The sequence below is a fragment of the Ursus arctos genome, unplaced genomic scaffold, assembly GCF_023065955.2.
Source record: "Ursus arctos isolate Adak ecotype North America unplaced genomic scaffold, UrsArc2.0 scaffold_19, whole genome shotgun sequence".
NCBI lineage: Eukaryota > Metazoa > Chordata > Mammalia > Carnivora > Ursidae > Ursus > Ursus arctos.
Window position 1 is genome coordinate 40,142,278 of NW_026622863.1, and position 27,175 is coordinate 40,169,452.

The 27,175-nt window shown below is 43.2% G+C and overlaps 1 protein-coding gene across 11 annotated transcripts in view; it reads left to right on the top strand.

Annotated features, from left to right (window-relative positions):
- The window catches only part of GARRE1 (granule associated Rac and RHOG effector 1), an 85,134-nt gene that overhangs the window by 29,873 nt on the left and 28,086 nt on the right, over positions 1 to 27,175 (top strand). For 6 of the 11 annotated variants that reach the window (XM_057314332.1, XM_057314328.1, XM_057314330.1 and 3 more), the window contains one exon: positions 1 to 24,748. In XM_057314332.1, the coding sequence (XP_057170315.1) occupies positions 11,450 to 15,277 (3,828 nt within the window). In that variant the 5' untranslated portion in view covers positions 1 to 11,449 and the 3' untranslated portion in view covers positions 15,278 to 24,748. Of the gene's footprint in view, positions 24,749 to 27,175 lie in introns of those variants that run through there. The other 5 variants (XM_026484306.4, XM_057314336.1, XM_057314335.1 and 2 more) reach the window with 1 other exon arrangement.

The following is a 27,175-nucleotide window of genomic DNA, read 5'->3' on the forward strand; positions in this document are numbered from 1 at the left end:
GAAATGACTTAGAGGCCTTACAAATACATCTGTGCATTCTTGCTTCAGACTTTACAATTGAGGGCCAACCCAGTCTTGGAAGCACCTCTTATTACTGTTACAAGGAAACTGCTACCTCAGCAAACAGAAGGAAAGGAGAAGACTTATAATAACAAATGCCATTTTTTAGAAAAACACTTGTTTTCAGAAAATATTAAAGGAAATTTGGAAACTTTCACATTGAGAATAAGATTTGCAGGTGAATGGATTTGGCAGGCGGGCTCTGTCAAACTTCCGCAGCGGTTTGATCTTCCTTCCTAAGGACTTAGTGTGAAGTAACTGTACTGCTTTTTAAATCGCTGTTGATCAGCTTGTGGGTTTTGGGGGTCTAATTTTTCTGGTATATTGAAGATACATGATATTACATTATATTACATTTTTTAAAGTTAAGTTATTTTTCTGCCATTGTAAATACAAATCTCAAAATATTCTTGCAACGCAATGATAGCTAAACATTTTTCTCCGCAAACATATCTTTCTATTAAGAGAGTGGAATGCTAACAGTTCTTATACAGCATTTTGGACACACTTTTATTTTTTTGTCAGAGATCCCACCTACCCTGAAATATTAATTATATAAACCTGTTGTTCTCCCATCGACGTTGGATCACATGGTCACCTGCCTCATGGAAATGCCTTTTGCAAAACTTAGATTTGCAGAACTCCACTATTTTTATACCTAGCTACAGTTTCGGGGGGAAAAAGAAGAATCAGAACCCTGACCCGCCCACGGTCACTGGGACAGCTCCCCCTCCCGCATGTATTGCTGCAGCGCCCAGGACAGTAAAATGGACTACAAGCGGCGCTTCCTGCTTGGCGGGTCCAAGCAGAAGGTACAGCAGCACCAGCAGTACCCGATGCCTGAGCTGGGCCGAGCGCTGAGTGCTCCCCTGGCGTCGACGGCCACCGCGGCCCCCCTGGGCAGTCTGACCGCTGCAGGCAGCTGCCACCATGCCATGCCCCACTCCACTCCCATCGCTGACATCCAGCAGGGTATCTCCAAGTACCTGGATGCCCTCAACGTCTTCTGCCGGGCCAGCACCTTCCTCACAGATCTCTTCAGCACTGTGTTCAGGAACTCTCACTACTCCAAGGCTGCCATGCAGCTTAAAGATGTGCAGGAGCACGTCATGGAAGCAGCCAGTCGGCTGACATCAGCCATAAAGCCCGAGATCGCCAAGATGCTGATGGAACTCAGTGCCGGGGCTGCAAACTTTACAGACCAGAAGGAATTCAGCCTCCAGGACATTGAGGTAGAGTATCTTCTCTGTCATACTTGGGTAGGAAAATGCGTCCCAGAGGTAAGTGAGATTGTCATCTTCGTGTTTTCCCAAATTACCACAATGTTGATCTCCATCTTCTTTCTGTTGATACTCCGTCCTTGTAAAAAATTGGTGCAGAATTGCTTTTATTTCTAATTAAGTAGGTTCAAAGACTGTGAGACAAACAAGCAAATCAGCCTGTATTTTATGTTCTTTACATTTTGAAGTTGAAAATTTCCGGATAACATCCTGCTAAAAGTACCTAGTGGGGACTGAGATTTCTAAATATGATTATGAACTTTATTTGTGAGTGTCATTCTATAGAACCATTGGGTTAATGTAGAAAGTTCATACATGTTCAGGATAAATTATTTTGCTAGTTCTACATTCATAGTTGTTCCCATTTGAATGTGTTTGATTCTTGCTCAATATATTTCTTAGGGTCTTTGATAATCAAAATGAAATATCCTCCCTCTTTAAGGGCTCTAGATTAGAATGTAAGATTGGAATACAGATTTCATTCAGAATAAAGATGACCTTTTTCCTTCCTTCATTTAGGAAATCATTTATTCAACTGATCTGCCAGATTAGTGTTACTAGTGTAACTGATACATTTTAAAAATTATTGTTATCTGCTCAGAGAGTTCTTCTGGGTTTGACGTCTTGAGTCCTTGCACATTTTAGCAGCACATTAGAGATTAGATTCTTGGATGCTAGGAGAGAGAATGTCCCTTTTCCATGCTGGGGCTGAATTTGATTTTAGGAAATCACATTTTTGAGCCAATTCTGATGGCTGGGGTAGCTAAACAAGCTAATTTATACTGCTGTGGGCTTAGGCAGGAAAAAGGTAGGCTACTAAGTAATATGTCTAATTTTTATCGTGTTGAAAAGTGATTTTGAAGGCATTTCCAAGAGAATTCAGAACTATATTTGAGGGGCATGTGGTTGGCTCAATCACTAGAACATGCAGTTCTCCATCCCAAGGTCATGAGTTCAAGCCCCACGTTGGGCACAAAGCCTACTAAAAAGAAGAAAGGAAGGAAAGGAAGAAAGGAAAGAACTGTACTTGAAAAGACACAGTATTATTGGTGTAAATTGGGGATCATCAGATTTTTTCTGTATAGAAAAAAATAGTAGATTCTAGGAATTGTGGACCACATGTGGTCTCTGTCACATCTTCTTCTTCTTTTTTTTTTTTAAATAACCCTTTAAAAATGGAAAAATCAGTCTTACCTGTGTACCTGTCTGTTGACCTGGATTTGGCCCAGGGGCTGTCGTTTACTGAACCTGCTGGAATAAATGTATAATAGCCTCCTTGGGTCATTCTATTTTTAATCTAATCCAGGTATATTTTAAATTTCTGATTATTTCTATGATCACATTTTATATTTAGGGAAATAACCGTTTTGAAGTATTTTTAAAATGGCTTGTCATAGTTTAAAGTATTTTTTGAGTTACACACGTAAAGCATACATAAAGCACTTTTTTTTAAAAATGTACTTCTCAAAGGAAATTCAAAGGGTGAAACGTAAAACTGCTGACTTACTCTCCCATCCTGTTCTCTTTTCCAAAACTGCTGATTTACTCTCCCATCCTGTTCTGTTTCCCAGAAGTGGCCGCTGTTAGCTGGCCAGCGTGTGCCATCCCAGACTGCTGTCTGGATACATATGTGCGCATGCACAAATGGACAGCTTTAGCTTTTGTTTGTTTTATAGAAAGGACCACGTTGTTCAACCACCAGTGTGCCTGCTCGCTGCTTTGCAGAGATGTGGCGAGAGAGCAGTTAGGGACTCTGCCCTCTCAGAAAGGGTTCTACCGTCTTAGACCCAGCCTGTTACAGCTCTCGTCCTGTCGTGACATCAGCATTTTTAGCTTTATTTAAAATTTCAGGCAAGAGTGGTTTGAAAAATAAGGCCAAATGCTTTTATTTTAACCTGAACATCATTAAGCTCTTTTTCAGGCCATGCCTCCAGGTGCTGGCGGAGACAGAGCTAGACATGCATGGCTGTTTGCACTCCAGCCCTGCCTAGCAAGTGCCCTCATTCCCCAGGTCAGGACCCCTAGAGCAGGATGAACCAACCCTGAGGACTGGGGGTTTAGGAAGCCACTGGGCTGAAGTTGCACCTCTCTTGGCCCTTCTGCTTTCTTGAGACCAGCATGGACTACTTGAGCTGAGAAGGAGAATATTTCTAATCATTGTGGTTTGGAATTTTGACTTGGCTTTTCCCATTGAAATGTGATTAGGATAGCTGGAATACTACTGTGTTTTTGTACATAATAAGCTAAACAGGCTTTGGAGGCTAGACTGGAAATTCAGTGCTATTGATGGGTTTTAGAATCTATGGGTGTTTTCTGAATTTCAAACAGCTGACTTATAAGTAAATTCTAAAATGTGATTGCCAACTGTAGGCCTGCAGACTTAACATTTTGCCTTTTCCACAGAGTAGTATTTGTTGTTTCTGGAACTTATGTGCTGCCCTGGGCCAATAAGGGTCTCACTCTCAGAATATTCACCAGTTCAGATGGGCATTTGGGTTTTTTCGTGTTGGTCATTTTAGGGTTTTATCAGAAGGACCCTGAGAGGCTCTTTAACATTCATCCCTGGGGCCTAACAATGCTGAACTTGACCGCCTAGGTAAGGACCTCTGCTGAGGAGCTTAGTCCGGGATGTAAGTGTGGAAAACCCTGAACTCTGTGTTCAAATGCTTGACCCTTTTTTTTTTTTTTTAAGATATTATTTATTTATTAGGGAGAGAAAGAGAAAGAGAGCAGGAGCAGAGGGGAGGGACAGAGGGAGAGGGAGAAGCAGACCCCCTGCTCAGCAGGGAGCCCGACACAGGGCTCAACCCCCAGCCTATGGCAGACGCTTAACCGAGCCACCAAGTGCCCCTCGAATGCTTGACCATTTTAAACCTAAGAGAAAGTACTGATCCCGCTGGCCCACCCCTGAAGGGAGGCCAAAGATGCTTCTCATGTTCCCTTACTTACAGCCAGGTTTGGGATATGCTCATTGATCCTGGTGCCTATCTTTAGGAACTTCATTTGCTCACTCTGTGCTCTGGGGCAGGCAGGGTGTACATGGGTCTTGTCTTGTCTGTACTTGTCAGTGACTTTGCCCCTTACCCTGCTGCTTCACCCTCACAGTCTCACTGTTAAAATCTCACTCTCAGAGAGATGAGCTGTGACCATGATGTTTCACTAGGTAACGGGCGCCTATGACACTGTTATGGGGCATGGAGTCAGAAGATCTGGGTTTAGAAAATGACTCTGCTTCTTACCATCTGTATGGCCTTGAGCAAATCTCCCAACATCTCTAAGCCTCACTTTGCCCATATATAAAATGGAATTATTAGGGCTTCTGGCTGTTTCAGTTGGAAGAGCTTGAGACTCTTGATCTTGGAATTGGGGATCTGGGGATCCTTCGAGCCCCATGTAGAGATTACTTTTAAAAAAATCTTTAAGAAATAAAATTAAATAAAAATAAAAATAAATAAATTGGAATTGCCACCCACCGTCCAGAGTTCTTGTGATAATCTGACGTGGTTAGTGTCTGAAAGGCTGTACCAGGTTAGTTGCCATCATCATTCTTATTGCTTCCAACATGGCTTGAAAGGTGCTACGAGCCCTTCTCTGAAGTGCAGAACACAATTATGTACAAACCCAACATCAGAGAGAAATGTTGGGCAAGTTATTTATTTATTTTTTAAGCGAGAGCACGCTAGTGCGAGGTGGTGTGAGGATGTGGAGGGGCAGAAGGAGGAGAGAATCTCAAGGAGACTCCATGCTGAGTGCAGAGCCTGAGGCAGGGCCCAATCTCACCACCCTGAGATCATGACCTCAGCTGAAATCAAGAGTCACATGTCTAACCGACTGAGCCACCCAGGCACCCCAGCAAGTTATTTTTCTAACTGAAACCCTTTTAGGTGGAAAAAGTTGGCACCCCCAGAACATTTGCTCTGCTCATTTCTTTCCTGGTTCTTGAAGTAGGTGCCTCCCTTGTAAGGCAGCGGCAGTATTACCCGCCTTAGGTAGCAACTGCCAGGGCCTTTTCATCGTAAAAGCCCAAGGGGACCTCTTATACCAGTCGTCATTGCTGTTTGCCTTGTGCCTAGAATGGGACATTGGGATGGGGGTGGGGTATCCAGCAAATACACTTGCAGTACCCAATACCCTTTGGATAAGCCAGGTGACAGTTTAGGTAGGATTTTTGCTCTAGATTTATAGAAAATAGGGGCACCTGGGTAGTGCCATTGGTGAAGCATCTGAGTCTTGGTTTCTGCTCAGGTCATGATCTCAGGGTCCTGGGATTGAACCCTGCGTCGGACTCCACTCTGAGGACGGGGTCTGCTGGAGATTCTCTCTCACTCTCCCTCTGCCCCTCCCACTCATGCACTTGCTTGCTCGCTGTCATATAAACAAATCTTTTTTTAAAAAGAAAATACATAGTTTACATTGTATATGAACGGGGATTTTGTCAAAATAGGAAATGTGATCACAATTAAGTGCTTCATAGGAATTCCTTTGTATAAGTCTCAAACTGTCTGTCCAGCCAGAATGTGAATTCAGGAAAACTGTGGTTTCCCATACTGAATTTGTTCTTTATACAAAGCTTTGGATATCTCACCCACACATTTTCTGGAAGTAGACGTAATGGGACCTGCTATTTCTCTGCTCTCTGAGTCTAGGAGCATCTCCACTGGTGGTCGTTAGGATTGTGTTAATTCCAGTGTTCCTGTAAAATGCCAGGCTAGCTGAATTGCGTGGCTAATTTCTCTTACATTTTATCTGCCTCAGTATCATTTGTCAGAGAAATCTGTTACCCTTTGCAATTAAACCATGTAGTTCGTATTAAAGCAGTATAGACAGCCCTGTAACATGGTTTTCTATTTATTAGAAAGTCACACATGTCCACCTCTCTATACAAGCATCTGTCACTTGTCTTAAATGAAATTCTTTTTTCAGTGGAAATGTAAGTAAAAGAATCAGATCGACTTGTGATTCATGCCTTCATTCCACAGGTATTTATTGCACACTTCATTGTACCAGGTACTGTTCCAGGCACCAAAAATACAGTAGTGAACAAGATAGACATTCCTCCCTTCAGGTAGATAAAAGAGACTGCAATCTTAGATAAGAGGGTTCACCAAGGCATCACTAAGGTGACATCTGAGTTGTTAAAAAATAAAATTCAGCTGAGTAAATTTTAAAGATTTTATTGGCTCTATTCAACTATTCATGAGTCGGGCGGCATCCCATCTAGCAGACAGAAAGGAGCTCCAAAGAGCTGTACAGAATAAAAGGCTTTTATAGGCAGAAGGGAGCAGGAAAAGAAAGTTTCGAGCAGAGTGGATTGGTTCGGTCAAGGCCACCTTCGTATAGGAGACAGAAGGGGTCTCTCCAGTGGATTACCTCCCTAGGTCATTCCAGATTGCCAGGTTATAGGTTTCATTCCTGGGAGAGACTGAAATTGCAGTTAGGTTAAGAATTAAATCTTGGTTTGCTGATGTGGAGCTTAGCACAGGTGACTCCATCTGGGGCTTCTTGTTTCTTTTTTTGAATAAAGACTTGAAGGAGGTGAAGGAATAAACCCTGTTGATAACCAGGAACAGAGGATTCCGGGCAGAGGGAACAGCTACTGTGTAGTTTCTGAGGCAGGATGAACCCGAGTGTGTGGAGAGCAGAGAGGACCTATCGTGGCTGAAACAGCAAAAGGAAGAGTACTAGGCTCGGGGTCGGAAAGGTCATGAGGTCAGCCTTTGAAGGGAAGATGGAGGGCGGATCTTTGTGCAGTAAGTGAGCAGTGTTGTCCCTTCTCCCCTGGCCTCCTTCGCAGCTTAACTGCTCCAGGGCTCTGGTCTCACACTGGGGCCTCAGTGTTGGGAGGGTGTGGCCCTCTGGGCAGGTGCTGTGCATTCCAGAAGCCCAAGGCAGCTGTAGGGATCCTAGGAGTTGTAGTTCTTTAAGGGGACTGTATTTTACATCTTCTGGCAATTTCAGTGGCTTTCCAAGGATCATCACCTTGTAAATGGGCAGGCAGACTTTAAATCAAATCTTTATGTAATTGAACCTTGGCTTTCGGTTTGATGCACTGACAAATGTCTTTTGTGTACTGTGTGATTACCCCTGAATCTGTTTGAAATAATTCATTTGGGAGCACTGACTCTTAAGACCCTTAATTCATAAGAACCAAATCATAATCTATTTTGGGTAGATATATGCCAAAAATACTGTAGAGCAACAGTAATGGAAAATATTAGGGACTGGTTTCAAAATACGATTTTCATTAACCTGAATGGAATTAAATTTGCATGTTCCTTTTTTTTTTTTTTTTTTTTTTTGCCTAAAGGTAAAATTCAGTGTTACTTCTTTCTTTCCTTTCTTGTTTTGACTAGTAGATCTTCCATAACAGATTGTGGAGTAAATATTTCCTAACCGTATGTGCCAAATGAAAATCCAGATTGCTGCTATTAATCAGAAACTGAAGTTCACTTCTTAAAAAGCTTATATAGTTCTAGTTTTCAGGCTGTTACTAATTTCTAGCCACTCTTTTTGGCTTATTCTTTTATTGAGGTGCGTCTTCTATTATCTAAATTGTCTTCAGATTTTAGCCTTTAGAAGAACCTATAATTAATTTAAGCAGTTGGAATTTGAGTGATTTTGTAAACTTCATTGTGGAACAATTAGATTTACTGTCTGTCTGCCCAGCCCACTCTGTGTGGGTGGAAGCCACTGGGGCCAGAGGGCATCTGCCACTCTGGAGGCACCGGATCCTTTGATTTTGATTGGCCAAGACACACTGTGCAACCACCTCATTATTCTGAAAATTGCTAATTAAAAGAAAAATAAGGAATTAAGCAAATTTCCTGCTTCTCCAGTACATCGGTTTTTCAGGGTAACCAAATAGCCCCAATGGATGGGGGAAGTTTCTTCTGTTTAGAAGAATCTCCATATTCTTCTGTGTAAAAGGAATGATACAATTAGGAAAATCACCATTTTGCACACCATTATGAATTAACTGACTCAGGCAAGTGGTCAACAGTGGAGGATAAAACCAGTTGATAAAAGGTCATTGGGGAACTTCATAAGGGAAAGATCAGGCCTTTCCCACCTAAATCCATTGGTCCACCTCAGCATCACTGAAAATGAGACAGCCAGTTAGTTGATCATGAATCCTAAGAACCGCACAGTACCCCCATAGTAGATTCTGGCATTTCTCCCCTCTCCACAGGGTGGGAGGGCACCTGAAACAATCTCATCAATCCTCTAGAACAAATTCACAGTCTACATAAACTGTGGGCTGTGGTGGAGCAAATTATATAATACGACAAGGAAGCCATTAGACAAATCAGAATGTAGCATATTCTATAGGCAGTTGACCTCATTTGTTTAACAAAGTCAAGTAGCATGAAAAAAAAAGGTAGAAGGCATCTAAAAACAGAGTTTAGAGATACGACAACCAGGGACACCTGGCTGGCTCAGTCAGAAGAGCATGTGATTCGATCTCAGGGTTGTAAGTTCGAGCCCCATGTTGGATGTAGAGATTACTTAAAAAATAAATATTTTAAATATATATACATATATATTTATAATTTATAATTTTATAATTATATATATTTATATATAAATAAAAATAAAAGAGATATGACAACCAAATAAAATGAGCATTTTGGGGTTTGAGATTCAAAGAGACAAACAAAAAAAATACATTTTTAAAGATTATTTGGGATGTTTGAACATGTACTGGGTCTTGGTTGATTGGGATTTGCTTCAAAACATTCCAGCAATAAAAGGTGGTGTTGGGGGAAAGGGTGAAAAAAAAAAATGACAAAATATTGGTGATTAATGAAGCTTTTTGATGGGTTTCTGAGGGTTTATTATACTCTTCTTTTGTGTTTGTTTGGATATTGCCCAAGTTTAAAAAAGGGAGCGAGGAACTTACGTTAGGAGTAGTGTATCAGGAATAGCCTGTAAATGATTCCGTTCTCTGGAGGATTTGTGCATATGAAGTGGTCTCGTAACAGAAAGGGGAGTGTTTAGGGGAGTAGAGTTAAGATGGCGGAGGAGTAGGAGACACCGTTTTCAGCCGGTCCTCCGAGTCGAGCTGGATAGGTACCAGACCAGCCTAAACAACCACGGAACCAGCCGGAGACGCAGGAAGACGCATCTGGATCTCTACAAATGAACATCTCCAGCGCTGAGTATTGAGGTACGAAGCGGGGAGCCATGAAACTGTGCACAGATATTGGAAGATAAACGGAAGGGGGAGGGAGCCGCCATGTTTGGGCACCGGGAAGCGGTAGCCACTTGCACGGGAGAGCGGGCGGGGCTCACGGTCGGCACCGGCAAAACAGCAGACTGAGACCGTGAGCCGGGTGCGCGCGCCACCAGGCATCTCGCGGAACCCCGGAATCCCGGTGCGCTCACTGGATCCAGACTGAGACCGGGAGATCCGGGAGCGCGCGCGGGGCGGCTGGCGGCTGGCGGCATTAGAAACACAAAGGACAGAGACGCGCCGGCCCTGGAAGTGAGGGCTGGGACGCCGGGTGTGGGGCGCACATCCCGGGACGCTGCAGGGTTGAGCAGCACCAACAGAAACAGAGTTAAAGTGGCCAGAACATTAGTAGAGAACGGGCCGCAATCCTTCTGTTCTGTGACAGAGGCTGAAATTTGGCCGCTGCTGCTCTGACTCTCAGAGGAGGCACAGCAAACCGCCAGGGAAAGCCGCCAGAGAACAAAAGCCTGGAAATACCGGCTCAGAGAGTGCCCATCCCCATCCCCCCTCGCAGGGGACGCGGAGACTCTACCCAAACAGGGCTGCCTGAGTATCGGCGCGGCAGGCCCCTCCCCCAGAAGGCAGGCTGAAAAATCAAGAAGCCCACAACCCGAGGCGCCGGGGTGGAGCAGTCATTGAGCGCCTGCCTTCGGCTTAGGGCGTGATCCCGGCGTTCCGGAAAGGAGTCCCTCATCGGGCTCCTCCGCTGGGAGCCTGCTTCTTCCTCTCCCACTCCCCTGCTTCTGTTCCCTCTCTCGCTGGTTGGCTGCCACATAAATAAATAAATAAAATCTTTAAAGAAGAAGCCCACATCCCTAAGATCCCTATAAAACAAGGGGCACGGCCTGGGACCCAGTCAATAATTTGGGCTCTGGAAACCCCGCAACCTCTCTTCATCAGAATGACAAGAAGGAGAAGCCCCCCCCAGCAAAGAAAAGACAGTGAGACTGTGGCCTCTGCCACAGAAATAATGGATATGGATGTAACCAAATTATCAGAAATGGAATTCAGAGTAACGATGGTCAAAATGATGAGTAGAATTGAAAAAAGTATAAACGAAAAGGTTACTGAGAATATAGAATCCCTAAGGACAGAAATGAGAGCGAATCTGACAGAAATTAAAAATTCTATGAGCCAAATGCAGGCAAAACTAGAGGCTCTGACAGCCAGGGTCGCAGAAGCAGAGGAAAGGGTTAGTGAATTGGAGGATGGGTTAATAGAGGAAAAAATGAAAATAGAAGATGGTCTTAAAAAAATCCACGCCCACGAATGTAGGTTACGGGAGATTACTGACTCAATGAAACGATCCAATGTTAGAATCATCGGCATCCCCGAGGGGGTGGAGAAAAACAGAGGTCTAGAAGAGATATTTGAACAAATTATAGCTGAAAACTTCCCTAATCTAGCAAGGGAAACAAACATTCGTGTCCAAGAGGCAGAGAGGACCCCTCCCAAGCTCAACCACGACAAACCTACGCCACGTCACGTCATAGTGCATTTCGCAAATATTAGATGCAAGGATACAGTATTGAAAGCGGCCAGGGCAAAGAAATTTCTCACGTACCAAGGCAAAAGCATCAGAATTACGTCAGACCTGTCTACACAGACCTGGAATGAGAGAAAGGGTTGGGGGAGCATATTTAAAGCTCTTTCAGAGAAAAACATGCAGCCAAGGATCCTTTATCCAGCAAGGCTGTCATTCAGAATTGATGGAAAAATAAAGACATTTCAGAATTGCCAGTCACTAACCAATTTTGTAACTACGAAACCAGCCCTACAGGAGATATTACGGGGGGTTCTATAAAAGTAAAAAGGCCCCAAGAGTGATACAGAACAGAAAGTCACAGCCAATACAAACAAAGACTTTACTGGCAACATGGCAACATTAAAATCATATCTCTCAGTAATCAGTCTTAATGTAAATGGTTTGAACCATCCCATAAAGCGCCACAGGGTTGCAGATTGGATAAAAAGAAATGACCCATCCATTTGCTGTCTACAAGAGACTCATTTCAAACCCAAAGATGCATTCAGACTGAGAGTAAGGGGATGGAGTACCATCTTTCACGCAAATGGTCCTCAAAAGAAAGCTGGGGTAGCAATTCTCATATCAGATAAATTGGATTTTAAACTACAGACTATAGTTAGAGACGCAGAAGGGCACTATATTATTCTTAAGGGAAGTATTCAACAAGTGGATATGACAATTATAAATATATATGCCCCCAACAGGGGAGCAGCAAGATACACAAGCCAACTCTTATCCAGAATAAAGAGACATATAAATGAAAATACATTAATAGTAGGGGACCTCAACACTCCACTATCAGAAATAGACAGAACACCCTGGCAAAAACTAAGCAAAGAATCAAAGGCTTTGAATGCCATACTCGACGAGTTGGACCTCATAGATATATATAGAACACTACACCCCAGAACCAAAGAATACTCATTCTATTCTAATGCCCATGGAACATTCTCAAGAATAGACCATGTTCTGGGACACAAAACAGGTCTCAACCGATACCAAAAGATTGAAATTATCCCCTGCATATTCTCAGACCACAACGCTCTGAAATTGGAACTCAACCACAAGGAAAAATTTGGAAGAAACTCAAACACATGGAGACTAAGAGCCATACTGCTCAAGAATGACTCGATAAACCAGGAAATCAAAAATCAAATTAAACAATTTATGGAGACCAATGAGAATGAAAATACAACAGTCCAAAACCTATGGGATACTGCAAAGGCAGTCCTAAGGGGGAAATACATAGCCATCCAAGCCTCACTCAAAAGAATAGAAAAATCTAAAATGCAGTTTTTATATTCTCACCTCAAGAAGCTGGAACAGCAACAGAGGGACAGGCCTAATCCACGCACGAGGAAGCAGTTGACCAAAATTAGAGCTGAAATCAATCAAGCAGAAACCAGAAGTACAGTAGAGCAGATCAACAGGACTAGAAGCTGGTTCTTTGAGAGAATCAATAAAATTGACAGACCACTGGCAAGACTTATCCAAAAGAAAAGAGAAAGGACCCAGATTATTAAAATTATGAATGAAAAAGGAGAGGTCACGACGAGCACCATTGAAATTGGAAGGATTATTAGAAATTTTTATCAACAGCTATATGCCAATAAACTAAGCAATCTGGAAGAGACGGAATCCTTCCTGGAAACCTATAAACTACCAAGATTGAAACCGGAAGAAATTGATTCCTTAAACAGGCCAATTAATTATGAAGAAATTGAGTCAGTGATAAACAACCTTCCAAATAACAAAACTCCAGGCCCGGACGGTTTTCCTGGGGAATTCTACCAAACATTCAAAGAAGAAATAATACCTATTCTCCTAAAGCTATTTCAAAAAATAGAAACAGAAGGAAAGCTACCAAACTCATTCTATGAGGCCAATATTACCTTGATCCCCAAACCAGGCAAAGACCCCCTCAAAAAGGAGAATTACAGACCGATTTCCCTAATGAATATGGACGCCAAAATCCTCAACAAGATACTTGCTAATAGAATCCAACAGTACATTAAAAGGATTATCCATCACGATCAAGTGGGATTCATACCTGGGATGCAAGCGTGGTTCAATATTCGCAAATCAATCAGCGTGATACATCATATCAACAAGAAAAGACTCAGGAACCATATGATCCTCTCAATCGATGCCGAAAAAGCATTTGACAAAATACAGCATCCTTTCCTGATTAAAACCCTTCAGAGTGTAGGAATAGAAGGTACATTTCTCAATCTCATAAAAGCCATCTATGAAAAGCCTACTGCAAATATTATTCTCAATGGAGAAAAGCTGGAAGCCTTTCCCTTAAGATCAGGAACTCGACAAGGATGCCCACTCTCGCCACTATTATTCAACATAGTACTAGAAGTCCTTGCAACAGCAATCAGACGACAAAAAGGGATCAAAGGTATTCAAATTGGCAAAGAAGAAGTCAAAATGTCTCTCTTTGCAGATGACATGATACTCTATATGGAAAACCCAAAAGAAGCCACTCCCAAATTATTAGAAGTTATAGAGCAATTCAGTAACGTGGCGGGATACAAAATAAATGCTCAGAAATCAGTTGCATTTCTATACACGAATAACGAGACCGAAGAAAGAGAAATTAGGGAATCCATCCCATTTACAATAGCACCAAAAACCATACCTTACCTTGGAATTAACTTAACCAGAGATGTAAAGGACCTATATTCTAGAAACTATAAATCACTCTTGAAAGACATTGAGGAAGACATAAAAAGATGGAAAGATATTCCATGCTCATGGATCGGAAGAATAAACATAGTTAAAATGTCCATGCTACCCAGAGCAATCTACACTTTCAATGCTATCCCGATCAAAATACCAAGGACATTTTTCAAAGAACTGGAACAAACAGTCCTTAAATTTGTATGGAAACAGAAAAGGCCCCGAATCTCCAAGGAGCTGTTGAAAAGGAAAAACAAAGCTGGGGGCATCACAATGCCGGATTTCGAGCTGTACTACAAAGCTGTGATCACAAAGACAGCATGGTACTGGCACAAAAACAGACACATAGACCAATGGAACAGAATAGAGAGCCCAGAAATGGACCCTCGGCTCTTTGGGCAACTAATATTTGATAAAGCAGGAAAAAACATCCGGTGGGAAAAAGACAGTCTCTTCAATAAATGGTGCTGGGAAAATTGGACAGCTACATGCAAAAGAATGAAACTTGACCACTATCTCACACCATACACAAAAATAAACTCCAAATGGATGAAAGACCTCAATGTGAGACAGGAATCCATCAAAATTCTAGAGGAGAACATAGGCAACAACCTCTACGACATCGGCCAAAGCAACTTTTTTCATGACACATCCCCAAAGGCAAGAGAAACAAAAGATAAAATGAATTTATGGGACTTCATCAAGATTAAAAGTTTCTGCACATCCAAGGAAACAGTCAGAAAAACTAAGAGGCAGCCCACGGAATGGGAGAATATATTTGCAAATGACACTACAGATAAAGGACTGGTATCCAAGATCTACAAAGAACTTCTCAAACTCAATACACGAGAAACAAATAAACAAATCAAAAAATGGGCAGAAGATATGAACAGACACTTTTCCAATGAAGACATACAAATGGCTAACAGACACATGAAAAAATGTTCAAAATCATTAGCCATCAAGGAAATTCAAATCAAAACCACACTGAGATACCACCTTACGCCAGTTAGAATGGCAAAAATAGACAAGGCAAGAAACAACAATTGCTGGAGAGGATGTGGAGAAAGGGGATCCCTCCTACATTGTTGGTGGGAATGCAAGTTGGTACAGCCACTCTGGAAAACAGTGTGGAGGTCCCTTAAAAAGTTAAAAATTGAGCTACCCTATGATCCAGCCATTGCACTACTGGGTATTTACCCCAAAGATACAGACGTAGTGAAGAGAAGGGCCATATGCACCCCAATGTTCATAGCAGCAATGTCCACAATAGCTAAATCGTGGAAGGAGCCGAGATGCCCTTCAACAGATGACTGGATTAAGAAGTTGTGGTCCATATATACAATGGAATATTACTCAGCTATCAGAAGGAACGAGTTCTCAACATTTGCTACAACATGGACAGCACTGGAGGAGATAATGCTAAGTGAAATAAGTCAAGCAGAGAAAGACAACTATCATATGATTTCTCTCATCTATGGAACATAAGAACTAGGATGATCAGTAGGGGAAGAAAGGGATAAAGAAAGGGGGGGGTAATCAGAAGGGGGAATGAAACATGAGAGACTATGGACTATGAGAAACAAACTGAGGACTTCAGAGGGGAGGGGGGTGGGGGAATGGGATAGACCGGTGATGGGTAGTAAGGAGGGCACGTATTGCATGGTGCACTGGGTGTTATACACAACTAATGAATCATCGAGCCTTACATCGGAAACCGGGGATGTACTGTATGGTGACTAACATAATATAATAAAAAATCATTAAAAAATAAATAAATAAATTAAAAAAAAAAAAAGAAAAAGAAAGGGGAGTGTTTAGAACGACTCTTCTCTTTCCTATCTACTCACAGAATAGTTCCTTTCTGGCACTTCTGATCACCAAATGTGGGGGGGGGCGGTTTTCCCACGCCAGGCAGTTCTGGGTCAGTTTTTTGTTTTTTGTTTTTAAGATTTTATTTATTTATTTGACAGAGACAGCGAGAGAGGGAACACAAGCAAGGGGAGTGAGAGGGAGAAGCAGGCTCCCGCTGAGCAGGGAGCCAGATGCGGGTCTCCATCCCAGGGTCGTAGGATCATGAGCTGAGCGGCAGGCAGACGCCTAACGGCTGAGCCACCCAGGCACCCCTGGGTCAGTTTTGACACTAGCATCAGACCCCACAGTTTAAGGGCCAAGTCCCACAGGAGTGGCCTCCTCCCCTTTAGACACCAGTGGCAAGGCCCAGGGTGTTATTACCCATGCTTCTTACCAACTGGCAGTAAAGCAGAGGTTCTCACGACCCAACATGGGTTCCGTTAATTTGCTAGAGCAGCTCACAGAACTCAGAAGTAACATTTTACTTACTAAATTATAAAAGGATATAACTCAGAAACAGCCAGGTGAAAGACGATGAATAGGGCCAGGTATATGGGAAGGGGCGGCAGCTTCTGTGCCCTCTAGATAAACCACCGTCCTGGCACCTCCACGTGTTTACCCATCCAGAAGCTCTCTGAACCTCCTATCCTTTGGGCTTTCTTGAGGCTTCATTATGTGGCTGCGATTGATTCAGTCATTGTCCATTGGTGATTGATTCGACCCCCTAACCTCTCCCGTCCCCAAAGGGGTAGTAGGGCTGAAAGTTCCAAACCTCTAATCAGTGGTTGGTTCCCCTGACAACCAGCCCCCACTCTTAGGGGCTCTTCAAAAGTCACCTCATTAACATAAACTCAGGTTTGGTTTAGAGAGGCTTGTTATGAATAACAAAATACACTTTATCTTTCTTATCACAGAGAAAATTCCAAGGGTTTTAGGAGCTCTGTGCCGGGAACGTTGGAAAAAGACCAAAATAGATATTTCTTGCTATAAATCACAATATCACAGGGAGTATTATTGAGTCAGTTGTTGTGATGAAAAGCAGGTACTTTTCAGAAAAATGAAGAAAATAAAAGTGAATCAAGGGAGAAAATGAGAACAGAGAATCCACCCATCCCCTTGGCAGGACCCCAAGAGCAGGTAGAAGTCAAGGTGTGCTCCTAATTTTGGTGACTAAAATGGCAATGTTGCTTTTTTTTAGGAGGATACGATTTAAAATTTCATAGTTGCTAAAAAGGTTTGAGTGAACATAAGGGAAATACTAGATTTGGTGGGTGAATTAAAAGGAGACAGAAACAAAAGAGCTCGTGGAGTATAATTTTACATAGAACTGGCTTTCCTGAATTATTCTTTATTCTAAATGTTTATGGTTACTGGTCAGCTTGTGAGATCTCACAGGAATGGAGAGCAGCCTGTTTTGGCAGCCTCCCCCATTTTTACAAATCAGGATTCTGAAGGTATGTAAAATGACATTTGCCTACAATCCTGGGACCAGCACAGACAGGGCTTGTGTCCTTGCCCCTCCAATGCCTCAGGCCAGTGCGATCTTTGAGCACAGGGGCTCGCTTGCCATGTCCATTCTTCTGTGAGAATGCATTTCCTGGCCCTCTAGCTAACGCTGACATATCCAGAGCCAGGCAAGTAGAAATAGATGTGGAGGAACCCTCGTTGAGTTCGGGCTTACTCCAGGACCCCTCCTGAGGCCTCACCAGCCCCTGGAGAAGGCCTCAGTCCCCTGGTCTGCTTTCCTCTTCACCTGGCTGCTACCACGCACCCTCCTGGAGAAAATACACAGGAGCTGGCTGTGAGCTGGCAGAGATGAATGAGAACAGTCAAAAGTGCTTTAGGCTGGGCGTGCCTGGGTGGCTCAGTTGGTTAAGCATTTGCCTTCAGCTCAGGTCATGATCTCGGGGTCCTGGGATCGAGCCCCAAATCTGGCTCCCTTCTCAGGAGGGAGTCTGCTTCTCCCTCTCCCTCTGCCCCTTCCCTGCTTGAGCTTTCTCTCATTCTCTCTCAAATAAATAAATTAAATCTTAAAAAAAATGCTCTGTGCCTTGTGGGCAAGATAGATTAATGTGTAGACTGAAACATGAGGTGTGATGCTGTGGGATGCAGGTGAAAAATAGCCTCAAGCCTGACTGTTGGTTCAGTGTTCTCACACTCCACTCACCCTGACAGGACCCAGCCCCCCACCGCAGAACTTCCTACCCAGCCCTGAAGAGGTTAGGGCAGAGCAGAGAACCAGGTAGGCCTTGGTAAGAATTTAGATTTTATAGAGAATGATATGGGATTTTTATGGGGCACCTGAGTGGCTCAGTCGGTTAAGCATCTGCCTCAGCTCAGGTCATGATCTCAGGGTCCTGGGATCGAGTCCAGCATTGGGCTCCTTGCTCAGCAGGGAGTCTGCTTCTCCCTCTGCCTCTGCTGCTCCCCCTGCTTGTGCTCTTTCTCTCTCTCTGACAAATAAGTAAAATCTTTAAAATAAAAAATTCTAAAGTAATTTATATTTCGTAGCTATAATGAATGAAATAATATTTTAAAGCTTTTTTTCTGTAATATGGAGACACCATTGATTTTTGTCTCCTTCCACGTGACTGAATACAATCATTCTGATGTTTCAATTAGTTTACTTGGGGATTTTTGATATATGTAGTTATGCCATCTGCATATGTCTCTTCCCTTTCAATAGTTATATATCTTGTGTGTCGACCATAATTTTTAAAGATTTTATTTATTCATTTGTGAGAGAGAGAGCGCACAAGTTGGGGAGCACCAGGCAGAGAGAGAAGCAGGCTCCCCACTGAGCAAGGAGCCAGATGCCGGACTCGATCCCAGGACCATGGGATCATGACCTGAGCCACCCGGCATCCCCATAATTTTTTTAAGATTTATTTATTTATTTGAGAGAGAGAGAGAGAGCACGTACACACGAGCTGGGGTGGGGCAGGGGGAGAGGGAGAAGGAGAGAAGCAGACTCCCTGCTAAGTGCAGAGCGTGGATCCCAACACAGGTGGGGCTCAGTCTCAGGAGCCTGAGATCATGACCTGAGCTGAAATCAAGAGCCAGCCGCTCAACTGACTGAGCCACCCAGGTGCCCGGACAATAAGTTTTAATATATTAAATAATCAGCTTTAAGAGTGAGCATCTTTGTTTTGGTCCTCATTTTATTTTATTTTTTTAATTTCTTTTTTTTTTTTAAGATTTTATTTATTTATTCACGAGAGACAGAGAGTGAGAGAGGCAGAAGCAGAGGGAGAAGCAGGTTCCCCACTGAACAGGGAGCCTGATGCAGGACTTGATCCCAGGACCCTGGGATCATGACCCGAGCTGAAGGTGGATGCTTAACCATCTGAGCCACCCAGGTGCCCTGGTCCTTATTTTAATGGGAATGCTTTGGCTATACCACTGTCGATTATTGATTTTAACAAATTAGTTTTTCTTATACATCGTACGTGCCAATGGTAAAAAATTCAAACATTTCTGAATGACCTAAGTCAACTTCCCCAAAAATACTGACTCTCCCTTCCAACTCCATGCCAGTCCCAGATACAACTACAATTGTCTTATGTATCTATGCAGGTAGCAGCAAGTAGATACGCGCACAGAAACATATAGGGAAAATACATCTTTTATTCCCTTACACATATCTCTAAACCCATTAGTTATGTATTGGCTCTTAGTTTGAAAGAATAAGCATACAGTTCCAAGCCATAACAAATGTTATACCTGATTATTCATTCATGGATGAGTGTGTTGCTTACAGGAAAGCCTTGCATGGTTTATAGACTTCCTTTCTGCACAATAGTTGTGATCTCCCCTATTCCTATTGGTGATGTCACCCTCAAAGTCATCTCAAAGTTTACGGCTGATGTCTGTGGCAGACTGGTTGCTGAAGAGCTCTCCAGGGAAAGAAAGCAGGAAGAGTTTTTGGGGGAAGAATCAGATGTCATTTGCACAAAGATACTGGCATTTTTGATGCCCTGCCCTCAGCCCTGTAGTTATCATGCTGCTCCTGGCTTGGCACTTTTTTTGTTGTTTGTTTAAGATTGATTTATTTACTTGAGAGAGAGAGTGTGTGAGCAGGGGGAGAGGCAGAGGGAGAGAGAGAGAATCCTCAAGCAGATTCCCCACTGAGTGCAGAGCCCAATGCAGGGCTTGATCCCAGGACCCCAAGATCATGACCTGAGCTGAAATCAAAAGTCGGAAGCTCAACCAGCTGAGCCACCCAGGTGCCCCTTGGCTTGGCACTTTTATGTGGACAGTAGCAACTGCTTTCTTCTCTTCTTTCAACAAATACATAGGAGGGATTGTCTACTATGCTCCAGGCACTGAGAATGCGACGGAGAGCAAAACAAAGACCCTACCCTTATCCAGCTTAGCTCCTAGGTGGGAAAATAGACCATAAAAAAAAAAAAAAAAAAGCACATGCAAAGGTAATGTCAGGTAGTGGGGGGTGCTGCGGAGAGAGATGAAGAAGAAAAAGAAGAAGGGGGAAGAGAGAGGTAGAGGAAAGGCCAAGGATGGGACATTTGAGCAAAGACCATCAGAGGGATAACCATATGAATTCCAGGGGCAAAGATGCTCCAGATAGAGTAGTGGTTCATTCGCCAGTGGGTCAGGGTGGGCTCTCCCTCAGAGGACACTTGGCAATGTCTAGAAGTATTTTCAATTGTCATAAAAATGACATCTCCCATTTTTTTCCATGCTAGGGGTAGGGTAAGAGGAGTCTTACTCACTGAGAAGAAGTTGACTGTTACCCCAGAGGACCCAGAATAATTTGAAGGAACAGGTTTGAATTTATGTGCTAGGGAGTCAGAGTTTCACTGACTCACTGTATATTTGGGGGACAAATTGTTGCCATCTTCTAAGACCTCAGTTTCCCTCTCTGCTTCTGACCAATATCCCATCCTTCCTATCCCACACATATACACCCATGGTGGGATGGTGTTTCTGCAGGAAGTATGGAACATTAGGTAACCAGACTCAGGCCCCAGATTCTGAAAGACGTAAGTTTGCAGGAGCACAAAGCTCTTCAGTTGATCTGATTTTCAATTCAAATATATTTGGAGAAGGTGGAATCTTGGTATTTCTCTCCTTATAGCCCGTCAGGTTGTATTTCAGTCTTGCAGCAGAAGCGTGGATCCTCCAAAGCTCCCCTCTGCTGTCACATTCGTGCTCTTCTGCAGCTCTTGGTCTCTCAGAAGTCACCCTAGAAGGAAGGGATCTCCCTCTGCTTTTTGCTTTAAACAAAAAACAAAAAAGATTTGAAAATGTATTCAAAACAATATGATCTGAGAGGTTTTGGTTACTGCACCTCCAACCAGTGCTGCTGACATCTCATAAGTAAAGACCAGGAATGCTGCTGACAACCCACGACCCTGCATAGGACAGCCCCCCACAACAGTGATGTCTCTGGCCCCAAATGTCAGTCGTGTTGATGTTGAGAAACCCTGAGGTAGTGGGAACTGGCTTGTGCAAAAGACTTGAGACAGGAGCTGTGCTCAGAATTTCTGAGGAACAGCAAGAAAGCGGGGTGGCCAGAGCTGAGAGAAGGATAGGAAATAAGTTCAGAGAATAGTTGGGGGCCAGATCATGTAGGGATTGTAGGACAGAACGAAGACTGTGGACTTTCTTCTGATTGTGGTGAAAAGCCATTGGGAGATTTTGAGCAGGGGAGTGCGATAATCTGATCTCTGTTTTATAATAATCTGTTTCCTGTGCGGAAAGTAGACTCTAGGGGAGAGAGGAGATGCTGCTAGTTGCCTCCCAAAATCCAGTCTCCCCTTCTTCCTTAGCAACAAAACTCTGGGTTTGTTTGTGTTTTGTTTTGTTTTCAGGCATATTGTGCCCGGAAAAGGGAGGATATTTCCATCCTTCCTAACCATCCAGGGGTCGCTTGAATAAGTTCTGGTCTGTGAAGATGTAACTAGAGGCTTGGGATGAGTCTACTGCCCCAGTTTGCTGCTCTCTAGAATGCAGGTGAATGGCCGAAGGCCATTTAGCCCTTTAGTCCTGTGAGGCAATTGAAGAATGTCGGCCTCTGGTGAGGATGCAGAGCAGAAAGACGGGACCTGGTTTCCTCGTGGTACCTGGGAGACCCCACCCCAGCTCTGCACTGCCGAATCCTAGATTTATTTTTTACCTCAGAAAGAAGTAAACATCACTCTTGCTTAAGCCGCTGCGTTTGTTGTTGTTGTATGTAGACATACCTAATCCTAATTGAATGGAACAGGAAGGTCAGTTAAGAGGCTATTATAGTAGTTAATCCCAGCAAGAGATGATCGTAGCTTGGGAACAGATTGCGAGCAGAGGCGGTGACTGGAAGCGGCTGGACTTGTTTTTAAGTGTACGGCTCAGAGGCATTAGGTACATTCACACTGTTGTGCAACCTTCACCGCCATCCATCTCCAGAACGTCTCATCTTCCCAAACTGAAACCCTGTTCCTGTTAAACAATAACTTCCATCCCACCCTCCCCCCAACCCCAGGAAACCACCTTTCTACCTTATGTCTCGATGAATTTGCCTATTCTAGGTACCTCATGTAAGTGGGATGGTACAATATTTGTCTTTTTGTGACCGGCTGCTTTCATTTACCATTGTGTCTTTAAGGCTCATCCATATTGTAGCACGTGTCAGAGTTTTCCTCCTTTTTAAAGCTGATTGATATTCTAGCAGTTTTATTTGACTGTAGCACTGTGGAACATGTGTGTGCATGCATGAAAGAGAGAAGGAAGGGTGAAAATGACTCCAGGGTTTACCACATGAGTACTTGGACCCCTGGTCATGCTCTTTACTGAGATGGGGAGCGGTGGGGCAAGAGTAGGTTGGAATAATAGGTCTGCAGTGCCTATTAGACATCCCAGGGGCAGTGTCAAGTAGATAGTCAGATATACAGATTGGGAGTTCAAGGCTGAGGTTCAGATAGGAGATAGGAACTTGGGAACAGTTGAGTCAAAAGATGGTATTTAAGCTGTAAAACTGGAAGTGAGTATAACTAGAGAACCAGAGGGAAAATCCAAGGATGAGTAAGCCCTAAGGCACCACAGTATTTAGAGGTGAGGAGATGACTCAAAAGCAGCCCAGGAGTCTGCTGAGGGAGCAGCCAGAGCATGAGGGAGAGATGGACCAAGTGCAGTGTCTTGGAAGCCAAGAGAAGCAAGTGTTTCAGGAAGAAGAGGGGGGTCCCACTGTCTCAGATGCTGCTGGGAGGAGGTGGAAGACCCCCTTCCCCACCTCAGCCCAAGACTTGGCACAGCTCTCACCAGTAGGAATACCATATGAGTAACAAAGACTGTCAGTCAGATGGGCTTGGTGAATCCTAGCTCAGTGAAGAATCCCAGGTGAGGCATGTACTGCCATGTCATCTGGGATGCAGAGGCTTCTCCTCAGTGTGGTATGGTGGAGATAATGTTGATGGAGTGGATTTCCACTTGTGAATTCCCCATCTGTTTTTTTAATCATCTCTTCCATTGAGATAGTTATTTTTTTTAACTTATTTATTTTAGAGAGAGAGACAGCGTGAGCAAGAGGGGCAGAGGGAGAAGGAGAGAGACTCTCAAGCGCAGAGCCCAACGCAGGGCTCAATCCCAGGACCCCAGGATCATGATCTGAGCGGAAACCAAGAGTCGGATGCCTAACCAATGGAGCCACCCAGGCGCCCCCAGTCGAGATAGTTTAGTATTTTCTTCTTAAGTCCAGTGCCTTAACCACTCGGATGTCCCAATGATAATATTTTCTTCTTGATTGAAGTGACAACTTTTTTTTTTTAAAGATTTTATTTATTTATTTGAGAGAGAAAGAGCACAAGCAGGGGGAGAGGCTGAGGCAGAGGGAGAAGCAGACACTCCGCTAAGCAGGGAGCCTGACACAGGACTCGATCCCGGGACCCTGGGATCATGACCTGAGCCGAAGACAGACGCTTAACCTACTGAGCCACCCAGGCATCCCAGAAGTGACAACTTTTAATGAAAAATACACTCATATCAACAAAAAGAATTTCCTCAACTCTAATAGGCTCCCAGGCCATAGGCTTGTCTAGGTGACTTAAATATATTTTATCTGTGCCCTATAGAAACCCACAATATTACTTTGCTTGTTTATGGAGGAAACTTGCATTTTCAATGGAAAAATTACTAGAAGAGCAGAGTCCTTTGTTTACCATAATTAATGTGGACTTAGTTACCTTGAGTAGCCTTTCACGTTTTCATGTCCTGAATGATATTTTATAATTATCCTAATTAGTTATGCTAAGATTTACAGCAATGTAGCTAAAATATAAAACTTCCTATGTGTGTTGGCATAGTAATAAATTCTTGATATATTTTCTTTTGGAAAGCAGGCTATAAAACAGAACATATAAACATAATCTAGTTTTTTTTTTTAATCTACAGGTACAAATATAGGCTGTATAGGAAACATGTAATCAGTGGTATATCTATTTAGTGATATTTGGTAAATTTTTATTTAGCTGATCTTTTTTCCCCTAATTTGTTTGCAATGATTATGTATTACTGATATAAAAGATTTTGTGCACCAGAGTGCTTAGCCCATGAAGTAGGAGTTCAGAAACTGTCTCTGTTGATCTTTTCACCAGCAGGCAAGAGCAGCAGCATGTCCAGAGGCAGAATATAATCTTGTATGAATAATTAGTGTTTGGTGTTGGTTCAGTCACCCTCGGGCACGTGTTAGCTTTTCTTTCCTTTCCTTGTTCTCTCTCCTGTACATAGTATGGCAGCTTGCTCTAGGTTAATACGGACTACAGAGATCTTTCTTCATTTGTTAGTTGCCGTTTTTTAAATTTTTAAATATTTAAACACTCACTGTAATCGGTTTTTAGGTCAGACTGCACATAGTTTCAGTAAGTTTGCTTTTTGCATTTTTATACTGTAATCTAATCTTTGCAGAGCACTTTCCATAGCCTGGGCATGGTCCACTGCATTCTCTATTCCTCTAGAGACACATTTAGGTCTCTATATCACATTCTGGTCTGTTGGTTAGGTCATTATGTAATAACTCTGGAATTATCATATGAACAAAAGAGCGAGGTTGAGGCTACTTGGAACCAACTGTTACGTTTAAGGTAAAAGTAAATATTGCAGAAAAAGAAATGATTGAATGACTTTGGAATTTCTAATAAAAACAGCCAATCCAGATCGACTATTTCATTCACTCTAGACTTTTAAACTGGTCAGAAATAAATGCTAGAATTCCTGGGAATGTTTGACAGTGTGGTATATGTGACAGTTTTATTTGTTCTTCTCTCCAGGGATGTGAGAAAGACAGATTGTTAAGTGAGGTTGAGTAGAAAATGAACTTGGTGAGACACTGTGTGTTTTAACATGAAAATCACAAGGCATGTTGGGAGATGGAGTAGATTTGGGTATTCCATCATCCCAACACAGGGATATATTCAGGGCTGAGTCAGGCCTTGCTTGGCCCTAGAACAACAATAACTAAAACCAAATTTTGAAATAGTCTAGGAAGGTAGAGTTTCATTAATCCTCAGCATCAGAAAGCGTGGTCTTTTGGGATTCAAAATAGGGTGCCCTTACACTAAAATCTGTTTTAATCGATAAAATGTAAACATCACCAAAAAGAAAAGGATTTCTGGTTTTCTATCAACACAACACACGTAGCAGCAGATGTGGTATGTGTACATGGATATGAGAAAGTGAACTCATACCCTTTCCCGCCGCCATCAGGGAGTTCCAGAAAACAAGGTTTCCTTTTGGTAGATCCTTGGTGGCTGTTCATAATCCAGAATGCTCTGTGGACATTGAGAGGCAGGAGTGGCAAGGTCGCTGGTGGTCTCTATTCAGGAATCGGGCCTTTATGAGGAATTTAAGTCACGTTAAAAGGTTTCTCTTAATGCAGAAGTCTGAAATTGGCCTGAAATTCCATCAACTTGGGATGCCTTGAATAGATTAACCTTTTTAAAATTTGTTACTTATTTAATTTTTTTTTTTTTTTTTTTAGTTTTATTTATTTAAGTAATCTCTACACCCAACCTGGGGCTCGAACTCATGACCCGGAGATCAAGAGTCCCATGCTTCTCCAACAGAGCCACCCAGGTGCCCCTAGATTAATCTTTAAAAAATGCAAATGCCGATTAATTCCAGTTGCTTTATTTGTAATTCTTAAATGAGACTGATGTGTTGAAGTTCTGAACAGGTGTTTTTGGGTTTGGAATTCCTCAAGAGGTGGGAGAAGCTGCTCTTTCTCCCAAGCCCCTTGTACACTCTCCCTGTTTCACATTGCTATTTCCAGCCAGTCTTAGCAGCTCTTTCTGCTGTGGAATCATAAACTTTGAAACTCATGCTATCTAGGAGTGCCACAGGCTACGCCACTTGATACTTTTGCCCCAGTCCCTTTTCTACTGCCAGAGATGACAGAGCCATGCCTCTCAGTCTCTGTTCCCACCCCAGGGCCTGACACCACGCAGGAGAAGTCAGGGTTCCTGCACAGGGCTCCTCCCCTTTTCTTAGTAGCCACCACTATTATGGCTGCGTCCTAGATCTTATCCTAGGGAGACGGAGTGGCCTGGTGGTTAGGAACATAGCTTTTGGAGTCGAACATACCTGGCATCAGGTCTCTGCTCCAGCTCTTGGAGCAGGCTTCTTTCTTGAAGCTTCAGTGTTATCATCTGTAAAATGGATGCATTTCGTTGCTTCACTGCAAGTAAAGTGTTTGGTATGGGTTAAGCACTCAATAAACAGCTGCTGATAGAGCTGCAGGTGTCTGTCCACTGACATTTTAAACTCCAGTGTCTCTGACTGCCCCGTTCACCCGGTCCCCAGGTTGTCACATCTGTTCTGTAGCCTCATGGAATCCTGTAGTCCAGGCAACGTTCTCCACATGAAGGACAAAATAGCTGCCCACGGCCCTGAGGTCACATGCTTTCAAATTCACAACATTAGAGTCTGTATTTCCTTCCAGGTTTGTCAGGAAGACCCAAGGACTGGCCCGGGTCTAGGTGGAGGCCAGTGGGATCTGTTTCAGGAGGAGACCTGGGCTGTGACAGGAGATGAGCAGAGGCAGGCTGAAAGTGGAGCTCTGTCCTCTCTCGAGATGGTCGTGTTTATGCATTTGTTGCTTTAAGCCTTTAGAGCAGATATCCTGTGAAATACCTTTTCCAAAGTCCAGGGTAGCCATTGATTTGATTGGCTTTTACTGAATTGTTCACAACACAGATATTTTGTTGTAGCTCTAATTAGGACTGATGCTCCATGTATCATGGGGTGGGGGTGGAGGGTGCCAAGCTCTGGTTCTCATCATTTCTTGTTTACAGGGAAGAAATTTAGATTAAATGATTCATCCAAGGGGCTCCTGGGTGGCTCAGTTGTCAAGAGTCTGCCTTCGGCCCAGGGCATGATCCCAGGATCCTGGGATCGAGCCCCGCATCGGGCTCCCTGCTCTGCTGGGAGCCTGCTTCTTCCTCTCCCACTCCTGCTGCTTGTGTTCCCTCTCTCCCTGGCTGTCTCTCTCTGTGTCAAGTAAAATAAAATCTTTAAAATAAATAAATAAATAAATAGATA